Source organism: Phyllostomus discolor, chromosome 4 (assembly GCF_004126475.2).
Source record: "Phyllostomus discolor isolate MPI-MPIP mPhyDis1 chromosome 4, mPhyDis1.pri.v3, whole genome shotgun sequence".
Lineage (NCBI taxonomy): Eukaryota > Metazoa > Chordata > Mammalia > Chiroptera > Phyllostomidae > Phyllostomus > Phyllostomus discolor.
In genome coordinates this window covers 208876897-208896171 of record NC_040906.2, presented here as the reverse complement: position 1 = coordinate 208896171, position 19275 = coordinate 208876897, and the positions used below count along the sequence as shown (strand labels likewise).

The window sequence follows — 19275 nt, the reverse complement described above, 5'->3', positions numbered from 1 at the left end:
CCACCCCACGTGGGGTACAGGTCGCAACTCCGCCTCTGGCTGGGCCCCTGATGCCAGGCCACAGGGCATGCACCGCGTCCTGCCACTCAGGGGCACCCCAGTCAACCAGAGCCTTAGAGCCACAGACACAAGGCCCACGCCACCACCCCCTGCTGGGGAAGAAAGGTGTGCCCAGCGTGGGGACAGCGTGCAGGGGCAGGGAGCCAGGTCCCCAGCACGTCCATGGCAGGATAAAAAGGGGGTGGGCGAGGGCCTGGGACGCTCTAGATCACAAGAGAACAAAACACACTGTGCGGGCCTTGTTGGAATCCAGATCCAAACACGGCAGCTGTAAGAGCACATTTTAAAGCTTTTGCTTTAAAGCTTTTGCTTTAAAGCTTTTGCTTTAAAATCATTTAGCTAAAACATCACAAACCAGTGATTTCAGAATGACCAAACTCTGAAAATCATAATGTCTGGGGATAAATGTAAGTGAGTTTCATCTATGTTTGAAAATTTTCTCATTCAAAATGTTTAAAGTGAAAGTAAGTTATAATGACAAAGTAAATATCATTAAATATAAAATAAACCTATTTTTATAAAAATTCTGATGCTCTAGGGAAAAAAAATCAAAGAATTTGAGTCCATAAGTACTGCAGGTAAGAGTCAGCGTGAGAAGCAAAGACCCTCGTGCTTGCCCTGCACGAGCAACGAGTGTGCGGCGAGAAGTGAGAAGAGGAGGCAGGACCCTGGAAAGGCCAGAACCGGCTCCATGCTCAGGCGGCCCTGCGCAAGACCCCGGCACTCTCTCGAGGCCGCCTGTAAAAGGAAGAGGCTGCTACCCACTTCCCAGGGCCCTGCGGTTGCCGCGCTGTCTCTGCCCACAGCAGCGCCGGCCACAGGCCACAGCACAGGCACCTGAGGACGAAGCCACGCCCTGCCCGCAGACGCCCGTGCGCTCGCACCTCCAGGAGACGGTCGGTCTGACAGGCAGGCACTCCTGCCCCCGGCAAAACACAGCATGGCAGGAACACACCTGCGCGCACGTTACGGCCCACACGCGCGTGAAAGACACAAAACGCAGAGCTTTGCAGAGAGAGAGGGCACTGCACGGCATCTATACTTCTACTTCTGAAGCCCAGCGCCAGAAGTTCAAAGCATTTCTAACAAACCAAAGCCATCTGAGCCTGAACAGGAAAACGACGTTGTTTAACTTAAGGTTCAGAAGGGCATCTCGATGTGAGAAACAGACTACTGGGGAGCGGGGGTGAGGGGGCCAGGTGACCGAACGGGGAGAACAAGAGACTAGGTGAGAGGTTACCGACAGTCCAGGTGAGAGCGCCTGCACTGGGCCGGCGGCAAGAAGTGGGGTGCCGACATGTGGCTAGACTGTGAGAATACTCTGAAGGTAGAGCTGCCAGAATCTGCACACAGATTAGATATGAAGCCAAGAGAAAGAAATGAGTCACAAATGGCTGATGCGAGGTCGTGGACACAAGCAACTGACAAAAGGAGGGACACAGTACCCAGCGAAAAGCAGCGGCGTGTTTCGGGAACGAACGTACAGTTTTCACAACAAACAGGCTATCGAGTCATTTCTATCCGCAATGAACCACACGTACTCAGTAGCCCTTTCCTTTACAACAAGATACTCGATTTCCAAAGAGATGCCCAGAAGCCCGGCAGGGCAGGGCCACACTTCTGAGGCCCTGGACGAAACCCCTCAGACGTCCCGGCGGTGTGTGTACACGGCTGAGCGCCGCGCCGCAGCTTCCCACGGCACACACTCATCAGTGACCGGGCGTGCACATCCCGCCCTCCTCTGACGGGCTCAAATGCAGGAGAGTGGCTCGGCCTGGCCCCGGTCCTCAAGGAGCCGCAGTGCCACGCACGCACCCCTGACAGTGCACTTGGGCGGCCGGGACTCCTTTCTCGAGTCTCCGGCAAAGAGCGGCTCTCCCCACCCAGCAGCCAGCTCCCGGGACAACGCCATCGAGCCCTTGGCCACACGCAGATCTCCTCTCGGCAACGCTGACCTTCCCAAAGGGCAGGGAGGAGAGGGCAGGGCTGGCAAAACACGGCGTTTGGCAGTCTGGAGCCCTGGGGTGGGAAAGTTCGGGGAGAATGAACAGGACCCACGGGCACAGAATGCACTGGAAGCAAGGAGATCAGCTGAGTTTGCAGCGGAGGCCAGTATTTTCACACGGCTCATCTGAGAGGCGATGCTGGAGCCATACACGAACCTCAGCCCCGCGGCAGCTGCCCAAGGGCCCCTACCTGCTCCTGGGTGCCCAGTCCCCCCCCTTCCCTCTCCCATGCTGCTGCTCACTGTCTATTCCATTCCCTGCATTCCTCTTCCCCAACACGGGCCACCAAAACCCAACACAGTTTTTGCTTTGTTCTCCAGGCCTGTATGTACAGGCCATGGTGAAAACAGCACGGGAGCTGGCTGAAGACCACCACGGCGGAGGACCGGAGACCAGACAAGGCAGCCTTGTCCCAGGACTGCCCATCACGTCACTGCCGGACTAACCCGACGGGCAAGGCCTCCGTCTCCTGGACCACCTGGTCCGGGGCGGACGGTGCAGGCTCTGTGATGACAGCAACGACACCGAGCACAGTGAGATGGGACCGCTGTCTGACGGCCAGGGCCGATGTCCTGGCCACAAGGTGGAAGAAGGTGGCAGGGGGAAGCAGCTGCCAGGAAAGCAGGCCCCTCGCTCCCTGTGGCAGGGCAGCGGGCACCCGGGAGCAGCAGCAGCAGCGTTGTAGCACCCACTACAGTGAGTGAGCAGCTCCAAGGCAGTAACCGCTGAGTACCTGCACGAGGAGGTCAGCTGCAGTCAGCATGCCTCCGCCTCCCTGACCTCGGGACAACGGTCCCATAGTCCTTAGTTACGGGCCCCTTTGAAAAAGCAGAGGGTTGACTCCACCACTAAATCCCTCGAACTGCCGAGACAGAGGAGCAAACGGGTCAACAAGGCAGACCAGGACGGAGGAGGAGCGGACTGGCAGCACCACAGAGAGGAGGGAGGCCGGCAGGGCCTCTCGCCCCGCCCCCCCCCCCCCCAGAGGGCGGGTGAGGAAACCACAGCCGTCAGGAGAGCAGCCCCGCAGGGCAGAAGGGGCAGAAGGGGCTGAAGGGGTCAGAGGAGAAAGCTCTGCAGGTGGCACGTCTTCTCTGAATCCGCCTCCCTCCCTGCTCCGGGCTGCCGTGCTGCCCACCGCTCGCCCTTGCCAGCGGGCCCGTCCTGCTGCCGCCAGCCCAGAGAGCTGGGGCGCTCAGCACCACCCGTTCTCGGCCCCCTCCATGCCCACGTCCCACGGCTACCCTGCCCCCTCCGCCCCATTCCTCTTCGCTGTCTGCGCTGAAAACGTCTACCTGGAATTCGCAAGCACCTCAAATTCAGGGTATCTCAAAGACAGCTTCCATTTCCCCACCCAAATCTAATCTACTGCTCACACACTTTTTCCTTAAGTTCTGTTGTAAGAATACCACCACCTACTAAGTGGTCAAGCACAAGCCTGGGTGTACCCCGACTGCTGCGCATCACCCTCCAAGCCCCTGACTTCCACTCATTCTCCCCTCCCATGTCAGCTGCTCCCGCAGCTCCGGCCTCACCTCCAGAGACAGCGGCCTTCAGCCCTGTTCGCCCTGCATGCCCCGGACCGATGCCAGGGCGGTCTTGCTGAACTCTCACCTGGAACCTTCTTATCCGGGCTTACAAGGCCAGTGAGAAACCGGCCCTGGTCAACAGTTCCAGGTTCCTGCCAGCCTCCGGCTTCTTAGCCCACGCAGACGGGCACGCTCGCCTGTGTGCAAGACACACAGACACACTACTTCACTACTTCAGCCCTAGGACATGCTGCAAAGCAAATGAACCCAAGACCCCAGAGGCTTATGACCCAGTTTCATTTCTTTTCCATAAGACTATCTCACTCCATGGGTAGCTGGGACTCTGCTCCCTTATTCTCAATTCTGGTACCAAAGGCGAAAGCGTCAGCCCCAGCCTGAGACACACTAACTTGTACAGGAAGAGGGAAGAACCCTGGAATGGGGCTTAAAGCTGCTGCTCAGGGTGGCTCATGGCACTGGCCAACCTGATGCCACAAAGCAAGGGCCTGGCCTCCACACACAGGGAGGAGCGGTGAATACTGGGAACAACGCGACCCGCAGGCAGGCCGCAGACGTGCCTCCGTGTTCACAGGCACACGCACACGGCCAAGGGCACTGAACGTGTCCGAGCGGGCGCTCTGCCTCCTCTCCGCTGTCCCCCCCAAACTCCGAGGCGTTCGGACACCCGTTCCCCAGGGCGAGCATCCCCCCGAGGCCTGCCTCCTGCAGCACTCAGCTCAGCACAGCACACGTGTCCCCACGGGCGCGTCCCGCACTCCTTGCACACAGCGGGACAGGCGACAACACGTGTGCCAAGAGCGCAACGCGCTCTGCCAGGGGCGCCCTCCCTCACACCCGCCCGGAAGCTCCTGATCCAACGCAGGGCCACTGCAAGGGTCAGGTCCCTGCCCCTACTCACAGCCCCGCCACAGGGTCCCAGTGTGCCTGGCCACCCCCTGCTGCCAGAAAGGGGGCTACCAGAGAGAGGCACCATGTGTCCACTGGGCTGTGCGTGCTCAGCACTTCCACAGGGACTGACGCACAGCAGGCGACCGCCCCACGAGTGACCCTGGAAACGGAGGCAGACAGGCAGGGCCAGGGCTCCGCCTCAGCCCCGTGAGGGTGAGGGTCGCTGCAGCTCCCAAGCCGGTCTCCCTCCCGTCCTGGAGGCCCCAGGCCGCCAAGCCCTTCCACTGTCACAGGCCCAGTCCCCACGAAGCCTGACCCGACATCCTGACAGACGGCACACACTCAACAAACACACTAGTGAATGAATGAATGCTGCCTTCGCCTAAGATAAAGCCAAGAGAAATGCTTAAATATCGACAGTTTTAACAGGGCTAAGCCACTAAAAGAAAAACATACGAAACCAAATCTGCCAAAGAAGCAGTTTCTCACACACACCACTGAGCCCATGACATGGGTGCAGAACTGTTCTCAAAATTTTTGCTCACGGACAGAAGCTCACGGGCGCCAACAATGATTCTCCCTGCATCTGATGTAAGAGCAACAGTGCCTCCCAAGGATCAAGCTGCAGGCACCAACCACACACTGCAGAGAGAGTGTCATCGCACTCATAACATGCGAACATCCAGGGGCACCAGAACGTGCCCCGATGCTGTGCGGATCGCAAACGCGTAACATTTGGTGGTGTGGGCGCCACCTGGTAAAACAGTAACTTTTTACAGTTAAATTCCACGCAGTGTTAGGACGCAAGCCCCAAGGTGGCACAGGCACGTGCCCTGTCAAGCTGCTGTGAGGAAGGCCACGGCAGGGCGCAAAACGGACGCGGCGTGCGTCTGATGGTCAAGGGCAGGGCGGCTCCACAGCCCCGCGTGAGGGCCCTGTTTCCTACCTGGCCCCCTGGACACCCGCCCCACGCGTCCCTGCTTCCCGCGAGAGCAGGAAACACAGACTCGCGACCAGAAGAGGGAGTCTGCAGGGCCTGAGGAGGCCTGCTAGGCTCTTCCCTAAAGCGGCATTTTGGTCTGAAATGTAGTTTGGTAGGAAATGCAGTTTGGGAACGGCAAATACTTGTTCAGTAGATAGTAAGGAACTGTTAGCCACCATCGAGAACTACATGGTGAAGTTCAAACACCACGGGTAGGGGGTCGAGGCTAATGTGGAAACAAAACTTTGTGAGATTAAATTAGCAGCCCTGGAAGTGATGAGAATGAACAGGTTTACCCGGCTGAACTGCAAAGGGCCGAGGCCACAGCAGAGACAAGGAGGGTGGCCCTGAGGGGACGCATGTGAAGGGGGAAAGGGACACGAGGAAGTAGTGCGGGGGGACGCAGGCCGGCCCTACAACCCTCAAAACCACAGCCGCGTCTGCAGAAAGGGGTCTGACCACGGCAGGGCAGGGCAGAGCCTGGGGTGAGGCCCCCAACTCCTGCTCGGGCCCTGGGACAGCTCCCCTCCAGGAGGCTCCCACACATCCCTCAGACCCCTCCTCCCATCCCTCCTCCAACCTGTGCTGGCCACGCACTCTCTGCACGGTCAGGAAGTGCAGCAAGGCCTGCACCACGCGATACAAAACACGGGGTCATCTTCTCAAGGATAAAAAGTTAGCACAGGGCTTTCCAAAATCAAGATGAAAATCAATGCATTCATGCACACATCTACACACAAAACCTACGAATTTACACATAATACATGATGTAAATACAACTAAACAGTTCTCATTAATCTTACAGGCTTGTGCTTCTTCCCGAAAATTAGGCCCTACATTACTCTGTATTTTCGTATGAAACTTCAAAACACTGCTTGCATTGCAGAGATCTCACATTTTCAAATTCTACAAACAGAGTGGCTTAGGACAAAGTTGTCAGACTACCTGGGTTGGGACGACTGCTCCCCTTTGCACACCCCTGAGTAAGGTGGTGACCTGCCCGTGGCCTGGCTCCTTCACCCACGTCCGAGGGCAGCACGAGCAGCAAACCTCACGGGACTGCTGCAAACACCAAGGGACAATGCACACAGAGCACGCACACAGAGCACCCACACCAACGCCAGCGCGCAGGCACTGTGTGTTCACAAAGCACTGGGGTGGCACACGTCCGTCACGGCTTTTCCCTCCAATGGCTCTCGTAGTGCTTAATCGTCTTTAACTTCAGTTGAAACAATCCTGTTAGATTGTATTGTGACAGCTGTCATATCCGCGTGCATTTAAAAAAACATCGAAACTGGTGAATTTCTGTACAGCGATTTTAACACTGAACATGGAAGGAAATACATGACATTTTTGGCATATTATGCTTTATTATTTCAAGAAAGGTAAAAATACAACTGAAATGCAAAATATTTGTGCCATGTATGGAGAAGGTGCTGTGACTGATCGAATGAGTCAAAGGTGGTTTGCAAAGTTTCTTGGTCCTACTGACATTTTGGCCAAATAGTTCTCTGCTGTGGGCTGTCGTGTGCACTAGAAGGCGCTCAGCAGCACCCTGGCCTCCACCCTCTGGACGCCAGTAGCAGGACAGCGCCAACATACTCAAAATACCCAAATCAATAGTTATTGGTGAAAGTGGAAAATGTGCCTTTTATCTTAGGGAAAAAAATGTAACAGACTTTTTGGCCAACCCAGTGTTGAGTATAACAACTACCAGAATAAGCTACATAGCTTTTAAAAACTGAACTCCTAACAGACATGTGGCTAGTTAAGAAACGCAATTCTGTAGTGGCTAAAAGCACAAATCCTTAATAACCAGACACAGCTAAACATACCTTCAAACTTCAAGTGTTTTCCAAATACTTTAAAATAAGCATATTATTTTCACAACAGAAAAAATAAATTTTTACGTGTATAACTTTGCTACGGCGAGGTAAATACAACAGCATAAATATTTTTAGTGCTTTTCCAGATTTACTGGCTTTTCAAAAAAATTTTAATTGACTTGAGAGAGAGAGAGCGAAACCCTGATCTGCTTTCCCATTTGCTGACACACTCATTGTTGATTCTTGTCTGTGCCCTGACCCGGGATCAAGCCCACAGCATTGGAGTAGCAGGACAATACTCTAACCAACCGAGCCACCCTGCCAGGGCCCCAGATTTACTGGTCTTAATTTTATTGTCCTTGACACTCCCCCAAAGCAACAACTTCTTAAGGGTAATAATAAAAATAACGTTTTAAAACTGAAATCGAGTTTGGCATAAAACATATTAACTGTACCATGAACTCAACAAGGTCACCTTTGCCAAGCTTGAATTAAAAACACATTGTAAAATGTTCGAGCCCCAGACTACGAAGCGGTACGAACACTGTCCATGGTACTCTGGGAAGGCTCCTCCTGTTGAACAAATGTGCAGAGGCTCAGCTGACCTACAAAGGAGTCATTTATGACTTCACTTACTGAGCAGTTAAGATTTCCTATCTGTAGTTTATTATCCTGATAAATTAAAACAATGCTTATTAATAAACCCATTTCACTAAGTGGTTAAAATGCACCAAAATAATTTGTAATGCTAGCTGTAAACAGGAAATGGTCACCAAAAATTCACAATGAACTTACACCTAACCATGAATCAACACAGTATTTGTCGCAAAACAAGGTGCCACCAAGTAGCTAAATTAATCTTAAGATTTGCTAATCGCGCACATCAACTCAATATTCTAACACTTGTTTTTACCACATGCACTTTAAAAAGCAATGTATTCAGATATTATTTTGAAGTATTAAAATTTCTTCTTGCGTAAGGCTGGTTTTAGCACCCAACTATTACCTGTCTGTGCCTGTAAGTCTGTCTTTCACTCAGGAAATACGATGTAGCTAAGGGAAACTACCACCAAAAATGAGAGAAAAAAGACGCCCTCACAGCCCACAGCGGGCATGGTCCGGAGGCTATCCATGGCAAGGGGAGGCTGCGAGGACAGGCTCGGGCCTGAGGACCCGGCCCACAGCGAGCGCACACCCCCACCCCGCCGCCTGGAACACATCAGACACCCCTGTTCTCTGAACCAGAAACTGGCCCTGAGTAGGAGCGGCCCAGGTTGCATCCTGAGTCGCTCAGAGCAATAAAACTTCACAGCTGCCCCGGCCAGCAGGCTGTGACCAGCAGTCTTGGACAACAAGACACGAGTGCTTGCATCTTTCTACCAAATAAGAAACTAAAACAGGCACTAATAATAGGGAAAATAATCAAATTCATCACAAGTAAGATAACAAGTCAATATACCTTGACATCTACGCCTTTCCTCATAACGTTAGGTGTTGCATGTGCTAACTTTATACCCCTAGTTGGAAAGTACCATAAAACACAGACTTTAATATCTACATTAGAATTTTTTTTAACGTGCCCAAACCAAAATTCTTAAGACCCACTGCTAAACATCCTAGGCAGCAGCCCACGAGCCGGAGCCCACACTCGCACCCTTGGGTCCCCGGACCCTGCTGGGCCACCGGGAGGAGGCCGGCACGTCTCACGCTGCTGCTCTCTCACCGGGCTGGCATCTGCGCAGCCGGCCGGCGAGGGTAAACGGGCCAGGGCTGCACCCCGCAGCTCTGGGTGCCTCCAGACGGAGCCCCCGAGCAGCAGCTGGGAGCCGGGAGTGAGCGAGCGCCGCCTGCACGGACACCACGTTCACCCATTCACCCGAGAGGAGGCCGACCCACCCGCTGACCCACCGCGGTTCTGGGTACCGACCAGCGGGCCCTGTCTCCGAAAGGAGTGGAGAAAGCCCATACCTTCAAGTGCTGTCAGTAGTTAACACCTGAGCTGTGATGGGAAATTAAAGTTCTGAAAACTTGTATCCACCACCAAGAGCTTCCGAATACTTAAGATTTCTCAGATCAGTGGGGACATTAACAAATGTGACATTCTGATATTGTTTAACGAAACATATCAACGTTTGAAAACCCATATAAGTCAATGAAACAATATTTTTCAAATGGCCAACACATAATGGCACAAAACCATGCATGGGTGAAAAATCTGTTCAAGTACAGGACAGAGAGACGGACTGTAATACAACACAATACGAAATGTAGTTAAGACTCTTCTGGAGCAGAATTTGCACCAGAAATGACAATAAAGCACTTGGGCTCAAACCAGAAACCACCATAAAACTGATTCTTACTTTTACTACCAATGTCTCTTAAAAATAACCTCCCCACGTTCCTGCCAACACAAAAACTCATTAATGTGAAAATGTAATGTAACAGAACCTAAGGGCCCATTAAAGAGGCCGCGTAAAATCACGGCACCCTTCACAAGCACCCTTCTGGAAGTCTGCAGCACCGAGAACCTCGCTGAGACGGTGATGCCGCTGCCCACCCACAAGTAACACCTGCAAGGCAAGACAACCTCCCGCCGCGCACTCTCACGCGCCTGGAGAGCGCACCGGTGTCAGGGCGCAGGGTGTCACTCCCACTCACATGCCCCACTGAGAGGGGACCAGCAACCTCAAGTCCGGGGACCAAAAACTGGCAACGGTGGCGTAAAAAGAAATTATAACAGAGAAACTTTCCTGGTTCTCCTGTAAAAAATCAGGAGATGCCAAGAGAATGGTAAGTGGGTCACCATGGAGAGTACCAGTACTAGCAAACAAGGGTGAAGACAAAGCACATTTTTGGCGGGAACAGCCGGGTTAGGTATGCCGGGAGCCGAAGCCTGCCTGTCCCCCCCGCAGAACAGGTTATGAGCCCGAGTGACCAAGAGCCGCAAGCGGCGACTCAGAAGGGAAGCAGCCGGCGGACTGCTGTGACCAGGAAGTGCAGCACCGGACAACAGGGGCAGATGAGCGCTGGCTCCCGGGACCTCCCGGATTTGGGGGTCCCACACCGTTATTACAGAAAACAAGGAATCTTCCAGGTGGGGTTGTTGGGAGCAAGACAAAACCTCGCGTGGAAACAGCCTGCCACACTGCTCTCACCGCGCAGGCGGCAGAGAGACGTCCTCTCTCAGCCTGCTTCTGCCCTGCCAGGTGGGAGACGGCTCCAGAACCACGGGAACATGCCTGGTGACACCCCGTGAGAACGGCCTTGTCCGGTCCCCCCTCACCGCCGGGGCACCAGCGTCACTAGCAAACTCCAGGCGCAAAACTTCAGGCCCCGGAAGGGACAACAGTCTGAAGCCAGCTCATCGTGTTCGGACCCAGGATTGGTGGGGACGACCCCAGTGTGCGCCCCCCGTCCCGGCTGAATCATTCGCCACAGGAAGGTCCCGCAGGTCCCCGGACTATCACACAGCAGCTGGGCAGCAGAGCACGCTGTGCGGACTGAACCCACAGACGCGACCGTGCAAATGAGGGCGGCGAAAGTGCACGTGTCATTCTCTATGAGCAACACACCTTAACTGTCCTTAGCACCAACTTATCATAAATTCCTTTTGAGCAAAAGTACAGAAACGTTGGCTACTTTCCAGTCACAGCGAACTAGTCAACCTCCGCTCCTCTGAGCAGTGCCTTCCACGGCACACAGGACAGCACGCAAGTGTGAAACGTCCGGTGACCCTCCTCTTCAGAAACCAGCTCCTCCTGGGAAAACATCCCCCGGCCCCCACACGATCTACTCCCACCTGCGCTTGCTCTCTCACCTCACAGAACGCAGCCACTCTCCCAGTTCAGTACGAAGGTTCGGGTCAATCCGGCACGCCACAAGACAAGTGAGGTTTCGTATTTCTGTCGCTGCTGGCACAGAACCTCCCACGACCCACAACCGTAGCACGTGTGGCTCGTGCACAAGGACGGTCCAGCTCTGACAGCATGCCCGCACCCGCTGTCACCTCCTACGTGTGGGGACACCGACTGGAACGGGCGGGGGACGGGCCCTGCCAGGCTGTCCGCGTTAGCCCACAGGCAGGCCAAGCCCAGCGCTAGCTAGTTAATGGGTCCGCGGCACTCGGCACACTGCTCATTATCAAACCGATGAGTGTAAATGTGGGTCAGACAGATTTCCACCCCTACTGCAGGGCGCCAAGGGGACTGCACATCCTAAGAGAATCAGCAAACTTCTGAACAGAAACCAGCACTGTACCTCACTTGAAAATAACTTACAAGTAAGGGGTCAGTTTAGTTTTACGTTCCCTAAACATTGCTTGCATATCTATTTTATTGATAATAAAGGAAAACAGGTTTCTATCAAAATAACTATTATTTATCGCTTTTCTGGCACAGTGCCGGAGTTCAGGTCTAAGAACAGCATTTATAAACAAACTAACCTGTGTTACCAGATTTAGCAACCAACACTGAGTAACAACGCTTTACTCACTGCAATTGCTAAATTAAATCCTCAAAGACAAAACCTTAAACCCTTTTTTCTTAAGCTTCCCACCAGTTTAGTTCCATATCCTGAGCTCCTGCGACTCATACTTTTTCAAGAACATGAAGAAACTACTACTACTGCTATTCTACCATTAACCAAATCCAAGACTTGATGGTTCTAAAAAGCCTGCAGTTACAACATTTACACTGCATTGTCTACAAATTGCATCAAGTAAAATCCTTCCTCATTGGCAGGAAGATAGCAGATTTAACAAGGTGAGGCAAGGTCTTTACCTCAGACTCACCAACACACACCCGTACAAACAGAAACCTTAACCAGTCAGTCCAGGAATCAAAGGTTATAACCGCCACTGAGGCTCAAGTTATAAAGACAAACAAAAAAAGGAACAGATACGCCTATAAATACTGAAACACACCACTGGCAACTATCATCACACACGAGTCACCAGGAAACAAGGCCTTCCAAAGCGCTAACGTGTAACAGCACAACGGCTGGTCTCAGGGTGGTTTCCAGCGCAGGTCAGCGGAGGGCCAGGCCGAGCTACAACCCAAGCTCTGTCCGGAACACAGACCCGGCTGTGCGTGCGCACTCTCGCGCTGGACTGGGCCGGCGGCCCTCCCACCCCACCCCTGCTGATGGGCCAGGGGCTCGGCTTCACGCCCACCTATGGGCAACATGAATGGCCACATCACTTCTCAAGATCAATCAAGTGGTAAAACAACACACTGCCCTTGAATAAACCACAGGTGGGCGTCCACACAGGTTCTAGGCTATTTTTCCCATCACTGCGAAAAAGGCAAGGGACTCGAGAAACAGCAGACAAAAGAAATGACTCTAAGAAATATAGTATCTCATGAAGAAAAGTGGTCAACTACCTACCTGGTATAGTTCCTGCATTCAGTAGTAACCTTTCCACAAAAGAATGAGACTTGAAAACAAAGTCTTTCATGTGTAGTAGCCTCACACACAATTTCGCTGTTTTGCAAGAGCACATACCCCACATTTTGTCAGTACCCAAAGAAAGCAATATTCAGTACATCCTCTCCACAAGGTATTTACTAAACACCCACCACACGACAGACATCAGACCGTTCATAAGAACCGGACCCCGCGCCTTCACAGGAGACGGGGGACAGACACAGTGCGCCGAAGGCTCCAGCAGCAAAGGGCGAACACAGAGCCTCTCCCGAGGAGGTGACGAGAAGTACAGACTGGCAAGAAGCACTCCCCCACAGTAAGTACCTAGAAATCCCTAAAGGAAATAAAGCCTTAATATTAAAAACAAGAAAAGGACAGGACTAAACAGCTTTAAGAAGTCCGTATTATTCAGAAGTCCGTATTACTAAGAAGTCTGTATTAAGAGTTCCAGTTTCGCCTGGCTGGCATAGCTCAGTGGATTGAGCGCGGGCTGCGAACCCAAGTGTCGCAGGTTCGATTCCCAGTCAGGGTACAAGCCTGGGTTGCAGGCCACAGCCCCCAGCAACCACACATTGATGTTTCTCTCTCTCTCTCTCTTTCTCCTTCCCTTTCCTCTCTAAAAATAAATAAATAAAATCTTTAAAAAAAAGGACAATAAGAAGGAAATATTTAAAAAAAAAAAAAAAGAGTTCCAGTTTCACACAATCAAGGCCATAATTCAGCTTTCAATCAATATCCCAGTCATACGATGTCAACACTGAGTTTAGATCATGAATTTTCATTTGAAATTCCAAAAGACTCTAGCACCAAAGTGAGGAAGGGGTTGAAAACCGTGCAGTAATAACATACCACCTGCTTTTCCTCTGGAAGCCCTCCTTTTACACACAATTGTCAGTGTGAAGGGAGAAAAGCAAACGTAAAGAGGCTGGTTTTGAAACATTCTGCTTTTCTTATCCAAAAGCCCAGCCTATCATCTTCCGGAAGAAAAACCACAGAATTATCAGTGCGTATCAAGGCTGCCCGAAACCACCAATCACAGATGATTAACAGAGCGATAAAATTTGATAACAGATACTGATCACTGAACCCAGAAAAAAAGGCAAACAAAAGAAAATAAACCACAACTAGACTCCCCCCCCACACACACAAAAAGATTATCCAAACATATAAACGTAAGGCCTCCTCCTCATTCCTACAAATCAAACTCCTCAGTAAATCTGCTCAACATTTGTTGAATAAAATAAAGGCCATTACAGGGCTAGCATTCTTGTAGAAAATGAAGAAATGTAGTTTGTCATGGCCAAATAGAATAAAAACTCATCAAGATGGCAAAAAATTCCAGACGAGTTTACATAAAGCAAAGTGAAACCGCTGGCCTTGCAACACTGATTCAGAGAGTCGCGCGAGACGAGCTCACCTACATCAGACGGAAAGATACAACACGCTCAGCACAACACTCCTGTCCAAGACCAGAATACCAGCACCCAGAGGTTCTCCAGAAAACGTAACAGAAAGTGTGACCTAGAGACCAAGGAGCTAAAAAAAGAAAAATAGCAACAGGAGCATTTGAAAATAATTTATTTCATCATGAAAAGCCCTCTCATACAATCTTGGAGACCATCTCTGAAAACAGAAATGTTCAGGTGTACGTGGGGAGGAAAACGACCAAGTGAAATTATCGTTTTCAAAAAAAAGTGCTTCAACTTTTGCTTTGTTTCAGCGCACACGCACACGGCACCTCCTCCTCACTGCAGAGGGCTGGGCACGGCGGCTCCCCACGGAACAGGCCGGTTTCCCTTCAACAACTGCCCTTGTCCGGAAGCAGAGACAAGGGAGAAACTGGTTGCTTAAAACAGAACTTAGTGAAATCAATTAACCACAATTTGTTATGATTCAGGATTTTCTTCAACACCAACTCAATCTCAATTTAAAATCCTACAGAGTGAACTGAATTATCTACTACTAAACTGAAGAAATATTCCTTTTCCCAGCCAGACTTGGGAAGTCTCTCAAACAACAATTATAAATGGGCCCATTCAAACAGAAAAACAACACAACTACGAGCCACGATAATATTTTACATCCGCATTTTCTGAGCCAGAGATAAGGAAAATGAACTCGTTATTCTAGAACACGACCCGACCCTGAGAGCCACACCACCGCACGTCACCTTCCGTAAGGCCTGCCGGGAGGGGCACCTACCGCGTGTGAGGGTGCTCTGCCGGCATCTGACTCCCCAAGGGGTCACCTCTCACACCCGGACTGCAAGGTGACCCTGGCCACTGACAGTGGGGCTCTGGCCTGATAGCCCATGCTAAGGGAACGTGCTGTAAATCGAAGATGCATTTAATGTATCCAACTGCCCAACACCACAGCTTAGCGCAGCCTACCTTAAACGTGCTCAGAACCCAGTAACGACACACGCACACAAAACAACGCTGGCAACACAGTGCGAAGGAGGGGGCAGTCAGAGAGCAGGGGTCGTGGGCCCTGCCCGGCATCACAGAGGGGCCGGGAAAGACCAAATTCCCAGGACCATTCGCCCCCACCCCGCCGCCCTCCCCACCCTAGCTCCACCACGAAGCCTGAACCCGCTCAGAGGGAGCGCGGGAGACAGGCTGACCCAGGAGGGCGGAGGAATGGAGGAGCCCTTCCCGCCGCAGGGAAGCCAGCCACTCGGTGTAAACAGGGACCCGTCCACTGCACTCGGGGACAGACTGGGGTTTCAGGGTAAGAAAAGGAATCGGGCTTCACGAGAATGTTCAAATGTGCCAATACGACTGGTGCCCAAGAGTTGGCATTTTAGCAAATGACATTGACTTTGAATTACCTATGAAAGCAAATCAAAAATGCACGCTATGAAAATACTGGCCTGAGAGGGCACAGACCCCGCGAAAGATGTGTTTCTTGCTGTTACACTTCACTCGGTGGCTACAGCTTCGGAATGACACACAACCCCCCACGCTCTCGTGGCGAGACGACTTCGCCTGTCACCCACACGACCTCCCCCGTCCCCACCCACCGGGGCTCAGCCCCATTTCCTAAGAGACCGGGGGAACTCTCAGGGGCTCGGCCACAAACAACGACCATTGTCCCAGAGCCGCAGCAAGTGTGACTTCCTCCTCCTCCCGGGAGGACGCCCAGGACGCGCCGCCCCCGCCCTCGGGCCCCCGCCCTCGGACCCCCGCCCCCGCCCCGGGGCCGCGCCGCCCGGGGCCGCCGGACCAGCCGGCTGGGGGAGGGGCGCTCCTCCCTCAACCTGAGCTGCGGGCGACGACCGGGAGAAGCCCCTGGTTCTCCGCCGGAGTTCCGCCCCCGGCCGCGTTATCAGCAAATCCGCGCTATCGCGGCAACTTTCCTGGTATTTGCTCTGCTCCCGCGGCTGGCAACCCCCGGGTTCCCAAACCCACTGGAGCGAACCACCGCCGGTCACATGCTCCCTCCGGTGACAAAGGTCCGTGCGGCCCGCGGGCCGGGCGCCGCGAGCCCCGGGCCGCGGTCGCTCCCGGCGGGAGGGGACGAAATAACGCCCGGCCACGCCCTCCTCTCGCGGCAGGACCCCAGGACGGCCTCGGCGCGGCCCCGCCCCCGGCCCGGCCCGCGACCCCGGCCCGGCCCCGACCCGGACCTCGGGACCCAGATCGCCCCAACCCAGCCGAGCCCGCGGCCCCGCCCCCGGCCCAAAACTCCCGCCCGCCCGCCCGCCCGCGACCCTTCCTGGGCCCGCGACCCCGACCCCGGCCTGCGACCCCAGGCCCGGCCCGCGACCCCCACTGGACCCCAGACCCCGACCCCGGCCCGCGACCCCGCACCCGGCCCGCGACCCCCGCCTCCGGACCCAGGTCCCGCCCCCGGCCCCCGACGTCCACCCGGCCCGCGGCTCCCGCCCGGCGGCCCTGGGCACAGGTGACCGCGCCGCACCCGCGCCGGCCCGCGCGGCCACCCCGGGGCGCCGGACGCGGCACCGGGGGCCAGGGGCGGCCCGAGGCGAGGCCCCCGAGGGGCGGGGGTCCGCCGGAGGGGGGGGGCGTCCGCGGACCGGGAGGCGCGGGAGGGGGGGCCGGCGCCGGCCGCGCGCACCTCGGTGGGCTGGCTGATCTCGAACAGGTCCAGCCGGTTGGCGTTCCAGTGGTGGATGATGTCGGCCAGCTTCCGCCGCTCCTCGTCCCGGCAGCCCGTCGTCATTCTCGCGGCCGCGCTCCTCGGCCCGGGCGCCGCGGGGGTCGGGGCCGGGGGCGCGGGCGCGGGTGGGGCCGGGCCGGGCGGCACTGCGCGCCCACAGGTCCGCGGCCCGGCTCCCCGCGCTCGGCCGCCCTCGCGCCGCCGCCTCGCGTTCCTCGGGCTCCGCGGGCTGCTCGGCCGATCGCGGCCCCTCCGCTTCCCGCTCCCGGCTCCGCGGGCGCCTCAGCCTCCTCAGCCGGCCCGCCCGCGTCAGCCCCGCCGGCCGGTGTGCGCCCCGAGCGCCCGCACGCGCCGCGCCGCCCCGCCCGCCGTGCGCGCCCCCGCGCCGCGTGCTTGCGCACGCGCGAGCGCGCCGCCGCCGCCGCACCTCGGGCGGCCTCCGCTAGGTGCTGCTGCGCGCGCCGCCGCGCCGCCCGCCCGCACGACCGCGGGGGTCCGGGCCGAGTGCGGCGGGGCTGGGTTCCCACGGCTCCACGCTCAGGCTGGCGGAGCTGGGTCCCAGAGGTGCTGGGTCCCAGAGGTGCTGGGTTCCGACTGGCCAGCCGGCGGTGCAGACCCGGCGCGGAGACCCGCGTCCGCGCGTGCGGAGTCCGGCGCCTGGCCACGCTGACCGCCGCAGGAGGCCGGCGCTGCCCCCCCTCGCGCCCGGCCCCGGGAAGGGGGGGTGTCTCCCGATTGTTCCTGTGTCCCTTCAGGGCGACTCCTCTGCGGTGGGGTGAGACGCAGCCGCCTTTCCGAGGAGGCCTTCCCCGGAGGAGGGTAAATCACTGCGCGCTGGGTGTCAGCGGTTATGTTTTGAATCCCTCGCGGGTCTTTCCAGGCCTCCAGGTGGTCGAGGAGTCCCCGGCTTTGCCCCGATTCCTCCGGCGCAGGCTGCTCAAAACACACAGCTTCCCAAAATGTATCCACGAGGCTGCACGGGCACACTACGGACCGCAGAGCTAAAATAACAAATAATGCCGGGTGGGGGTGGGGGGTCCGTGTACGCCGCAGGACAGAGCGGAAAGCCTGTAAGTGCCCCAAGGCATGGCCAGACCCAACATTAATCTCCATCTCATGTTCTGTAAATGTGAGAGATATTTGTTTCCTCGGGTGTTTTTAATCCCCCCCCCAAAAAAAATTAACAGCAGAGCACATTCCCCCAGGCTGACCCCCATGCTGCGCTCATTCAGCTCAAGTGCGCTTCCCTCACGGTGTCCGCGACGTGTGTCGTAGCAAAAAGGCTGCGTCTTTGAAATTCCGAAGCTGAGTGGTGAAAACAGAGAGCTCCGTGTGACAGAGCCTCTTTATTTTTTTTGTCATCACTTTGTCCGTTCCGGCGCGGAGATGGTTTTTCTCTCCAGCAGTTGGGATTCCCTGGTCCTGCTGGGCTTTGTCCCCAGCCTGCTTTTCTGCGGCGCAGCACAGAGCGGCCACATAAGGAGGCTTTTCAGCATGAAGCCTGAGGTGTTGAACCAGTGCCATGCGGGATGAATTCTTCAATAGACCTCCAGTCTTCTTTCCCCAAACCGAAGTGCGGCGACTTGCAAGCAAGCGTATGTGTGTGAGCGGCATCTTCCTGCGCTGGCGCCCCGTTCCGTTCCTTTAGGCCTCTGAGTTCCCGTGCTTCTTTGTAGACTCGGGTTGTGTTTGTTGTTTTGTCTTGTCTCGTCTTTGTGGTGCGCGCCCTGGTGTGCATACGGCTGGCACTCTCTAAGCTAGGTTCCCCACACGCCACGCGGGTCATCAGACCCGGGCTCCGCTGCATGTAACAGTAAGGGCTTTATTCTGGGCGAGGCTGTTACCAGGAATGGCTTGGCTCTTGGAAGAAGGGATTACTTGGAGGAGCTGGCGGTGACATTGCTGGTGTCCACAGTAAGGCCATGTGGTATTGCTAAAGAGAAAATTCAGAATTGCCAGGAAGTTAAGTGCCGTCTCCTGGCAGGCTGTTTGTAATGAAAGATACGCAGCGTGCGTGAGGTGCACCACACAGAGAAGGCTGTAACTCAGTGCGAATTAGTACTGTTTTCCTGGCTCTCATTAACGCCCCCCTTGGCCCAGACTGGGATGGCTCTGATGGTTGGGCATCAGTTTGCACACTGGAAGGTTGTGGGTTCGATTCCCCAGTAGGGGCACCTGCCTGGGCTGCAGGTTCAGTCCCTGGTCGGGGCGCATACAGGAAGCAACCAACCGCTGTTTCTCTCTCACATCGAGGTTTTGCTCCCTCTTTCTCCCTCCCTTCCCCTTTCTCTCTAAAAATAAATAAGCGAAATATTTTTTTAAAACCCACTCATATTATGTGCAAGGGGTGTGTTAAAATCCAAACTGTAATTCACAGTCTCAACTGGCTATGGTTTATCGGTAGATGTTCAAAAGCA

The 19275-nt window shown here is 54.9% G+C and overlaps 1 protein-coding gene across 17 annotated transcripts in view; it reads right to left on the bottom strand.

The window, feature by feature from the left end:
* The window catches only part of AFDN (afadin, adherens junction formation factor), a 104093-nt gene extending 86892 nt beyond the window's left edge, over positions 1-17201 (bottom strand). For 13 of the 17 annotated variants that reach the window (XM_036024973.1, XM_036024977.1, XM_036024985.1 and 10 more), the window contains exon 1: positions 16817-17201. In XM_036024973.1, the coding sequence (XP_035880866.1) occupies positions 16817-16921 (105 nt within the window). In that variant the 5' untranslated portion in view covers positions 16922-17201. The remainder of the gene's footprint in view (positions 1-16816) is intronic. The other 4 variants (XM_028504007.2, XM_036024988.1, XM_036024987.1 and 1 more) reach the window with 1 other exon arrangement.
* Positions 17202-19275: the final 2074 nt, after the last annotated feature.